A 4216-nucleotide genomic window follows, 5' to 3' on the forward strand; every position below is an offset into this window, starting at 1 on the left:
CCAGAACCCAAGAGATATGTCCAGAACTCTCAAAATATCTTCAGTTTTTGATCGACAAACAACGAGGGATACAGCATTATGGCGAGCTTTTCATTCATTCTCCCTGAAGACGGACATTGTTCTTTTAAGGACAACGACGTTAGCTCAGGTAAGAACAATTCAAGTATTTCAGTCTTAAAACTCAGATATTAATTGATTTAATTCTTATGAAAAGGAAATACACTGCTCAAAAAAATAAAGGGAACACTAAAATAACACATCCTAGATCTGAATGAATGAAATATTCTTATTAAATACTTTTTTCTTTACATAGTTGAATGTGCTGACAACAAAATCACACAAAAATGATCAATGGAAATCAGATTGATCAACCCATGGAGGTCTGGATTTGAAGTCACACTCAAAATTAAAATGGAAAACCACACTACAGACTGATCCAACTTTGATGTAATGTCCTTAAAACAAGTCAAAATGAGGCTCAGTAGTGTGTGTGGCCTCCACGTGCCTGTATGACCTCCCTACAACGCCTGGGCATGCTCCTGATGAGGTGGCGGATGGTCTCCTGAGGGATCTCCTCCCAGACCTGGACTAAAGCATCCGCCAATTCCTGGACAGTCTGGTGCATGGAGCGAGACATGATGTCCCAGATGTGCTCAATTGGATTCAGGTCTGGGGAATGGGCGGGCCAGTCCATAGGATCAATGCCTTCCTCTTGCAGGAACTGCTGACACACTCCAGCCACATGAGGTCTAGCATTGTCTTGCATTAGGAGGAACCCAGGGCCAACCACACCAGCATATGGTCTCACAAGGGGTCTGAGGATCTCATCTCGGTACCTAATGGCAGTCAGGCTACCTCTGGCGAGCACATGGAGGGCTGTGCGGCCCCCCAAAGAAATGCTACCCCACACCATGACTGACCCACCGCCAAACCGGTCATGCTGGAGGATGTTGCAGGCAGCAGAACGTTCTCCACGGCGTCTCCAGACTCTGTCACATCTGTCACATGTGCTCAGTGTGAACCTGCTTTCATCTGTGAAGAGCACAGGGCGCCAGTGGCGAATTTGCCAATCTTGGTGTTCTCTGGCAATTGCCAAACGTCTTGCACGATGTTGGGCTGTAAGCACAAACCCCACCTTTGGACGTCGGGCCCTCATACCACCCTCATGGAGTCTGTTTCTGACCTTTTGAGCAGACACATGCACATTTGTGGCCTGCTGGAGGTCAGTTTGCAGGGCTCTGGCAGTGCTCCTCCTGCTCCTCCTTGCACAAAGGCGGAGGTAGCGGTCCTGCTGCTGGGTTGTTGCCCTCCTACGGCCTCCTCCACGTCTCCTGATGTACTGTCCTGTCTCCTGGTAGCGCCTCCATGCTCTGGACACTACGCTGACAGACACAGCAAACCTTCTTGCCACAGCTCGCATTGATGTGCCATCCTGGATGAGCTGCACTACCTGAGCCACTTGTGTGGGTTGTAGACTCCGTCTCATGCTACCACTAGTGTGAAAGCACCGCCAGCATTCAAAAGTGACAAAAACATGTCAGGAAGCATAGGAACTGAGAAGTGGTCTGTGGTCACCACCTGCAGCACCACTCCTTTATTGGAGGTGTCTTGCTAATTGCCCATAATTTCCACCTGTTGTCTATTCCATTTGCACAACAGCATGTGACATTTATTGTCAATCAGTGTTGCTTCCTAAGTGGACAGTTTGATTTCACAGAAGTGTGATTGACTTGGAGTTACATTGTGTTGTTTAAGTGTTCCCTTTATTTTTTTGAGCAGTGTATAATACAACTTAGTAGAAGATGGCTGTATATAACCATGCAAAATGAATATTTAAAGCTGTAAATTATGTTACACAATGTCCCAATTATCTCTCCTTCCTCCTAAAGTGTGCACTTGTTCACTTCACTGAATTGAAGGGAAATTACTGGTATAATAAATATGGTTGAAAATCCCACTAGCCCATTCCTCCACCAATCCAACGTTTTAAGATGTCTGAGAAGTAGTGAATGAGTGCACACTTTAAGGAAATTGGAGATATTATTGGAGGGCACACATTATTTGCCATGAGTGAAAAGGAGAATATCCCTTCCTTAAAATGCACATCTATTTGTTGACCTTGTGCTGTGTTGGTGTTTCTTTCAGGGTGGATCTCAATGGTGACCCAACTCAACACCCTTGAAGGTCCAGAGTCAGAGAGTCAGAACATCCATCAGAGCGTTGCAGAGGTACTTGGTGACAAGTACCACTACGCGAATGACATTGACAGCTCTCTGCTCTGGACAGTTGGGTACACCCCCTACATTCCCCCAGCTCTGAAAGGAAGAAGCTTCCTCTCTGTCGAGAGCTTCTTCCTGGATGAGTGGGAGCCACTGACACTCCTGCAGACTCCTCAGGTTCTGTCCACCAGTGTTTCCATCGAGGAAGACAACCTGATCCAGTCTGCTGCAGGCCTAGTGTCTCAGGTTCTGTCCACTAATGTTGCCATTGTGGAGAATGACCAGATCCAGTCTGCTGCAGGCTTAGTGTCTCAGGTTATGTCCACCAGTGTGGCCATTGTGGAGAATGACCAGATCCAGTCTGCTGCAGGCCTAGTATCTCAGGTTCTGTCCACTAATGTTGCCATTGTGGAGAATGACCAGATCCAGTCTGCTGCAGGCCTAGTATCTCAGGTTCTGTCCACTAATGTTGCCATTGTGGAGAATGACCAGATCCAGTCTGCTGCAGGCTTAGTGTCTCAGGTTCTGTCTACCAGTGTTGCCATTGTGGAGAATGACCAGATCCAGTCTGCTGCAGGCCTAGTATCTCAGGTTCTGTCCACTAATGTTGCCATTGTGGAGAATGACCAGATCCAGTCTGCTGCAGGCCTAGTGTATCAGGTTCTGTCCACCAGTGTGGCCATTGTGGAGAATGACCAGATCCAGTATGCTGCAGGCTTAGTGTCTCAGGTTCTGTCCACTAATGTTGCCATTGTGGAGAATGACCAGATCCAGTCTGCTGCAGGCCTAGTATCTCAGGTTCTGTCCACTAATGTTGCCATTGTGGAGAATGACCAGATCCAGTCTGCTGCAGGCCTAGTATCTCAGGTTCTGTCCACTAATGTTGTCATTGTGGAGAATGACCAGATGCAGTCTGCTGCAGGCTTAGTGTCTCAGGTTCTGTCTACCAGTGTGGCCATTGTGGAGAATGACCAGATCCAGTCTGCTGCAGGCCTAGTATCTCAGGTTCTGTCCACTAATGTTGCCATTGTGGAGAATGACCTGATCCAGTATGCTGCAGGCTTAGTGTCTCAGGTTCTGTCCACCAGTGTTGCCATTGTGGAGAATGACCAGATCCAGTCTGCTGCAGGCCTATTGTATCAGGTTCTGTCCACCAGTGTTGCCATTGTGGAGAATGACCAGATCCAGTCTGCTGCAGGCCTAGTGTATCAGGTTCTGTCCACCAGTGTTGCCATTGTGGAAAATGACATGTTCCAGTCTGCTACAAACCTAATGTCTCAGGATAATGAAGTTGATGCCAGTGCTACAAGCCTGGAGCAATCTGCTGAGAAAATGTCTACCTCTACCACTGATGTCAACGACATCTCAACTGCTGCTGCCAAGAAGAAGAAGAGGTGTGGATTATTCTCATCTCTCTGGAGAGCTCTCAGGGGGAAGAACAAGAAGCCTGGAAGTAATAACTCATACACTCTTCGTCTCTTTTGTACTTAATATAATCATTTATCAACTATTTTGATACTGATATCCGGTGTTAATGGCCTGTCTGTGAAATAGGTTTTCTATATTTTCTACCTTTTGTTTTTTTTCAGGCTAAAGTGGCTTCCAAGAAAGAGGATGGAATCACCAAGGATGTGAGCAGCCTCACCTGCCACCACAACACCACACAGGGAAATCACTGATGCAGGCACCCACAACGGTGTTCCTATGTTTTATCCCACTTTGTCTTCATCCCCAAATCCCTCTCCCCCACCCCACCCCACCAGTTTTATCTTCTGTAAACCTTGTGTCATTGCATTTGATCGTGTTTGTCTCTCATTGGGATCACTGTCATTGAAAATGGAAGGGGTTTCGTAGTTCAACTACTTGTCAATAAATCACTGGTTAACCTTCAAACTCCGAATTGAGACAACCGAGGCAACGACGTCAGCAGGAGGGCAACTGTGACCTTCAGAAATATGCAATTATGTGAAAAGTTTGTAACCACGTAACAACGCTAA

The 4216-nt window shown here is 46.8% G+C and overlaps 1 protein-coding gene across 1 annotated transcript; it reads left to right on the top strand.

The window, feature by feature from the left end:
- The first annotated feature begins 1108 nt into the window (after window positions 1–1108).
- LOC115142400 (uncharacterized) lies at window positions 1109–4097 on the top strand. The gene is made up of 3 exons (XM_029681823.2): window positions 1109–1118; window positions 2146–3672; window positions 3809–4097. Exons 1-3 carry the CDS (start codon window positions 1109–1111, stop codon window positions 3811–3813), a joined length of 1542 nt encoding a protein of 513 aa, XP_029537683.2. The 3' UTR covers window positions 3814–4097.
- Window positions 4098–4216: the final 119 nt, after the last annotated feature.

The sequence above is a fragment of the Oncorhynchus nerka genome, linkage group LG15 (assembly GCF_034236695.1).
Source record: "Oncorhynchus nerka isolate Pitt River linkage group LG15, Oner_Uvic_2.0, whole genome shotgun sequence".
In the NCBI taxonomy this organism is placed as follows: domain Eukaryota; kingdom Metazoa; phylum Chordata; class Actinopteri; order Salmoniformes; family Salmonidae; genus Oncorhynchus; species Oncorhynchus nerka.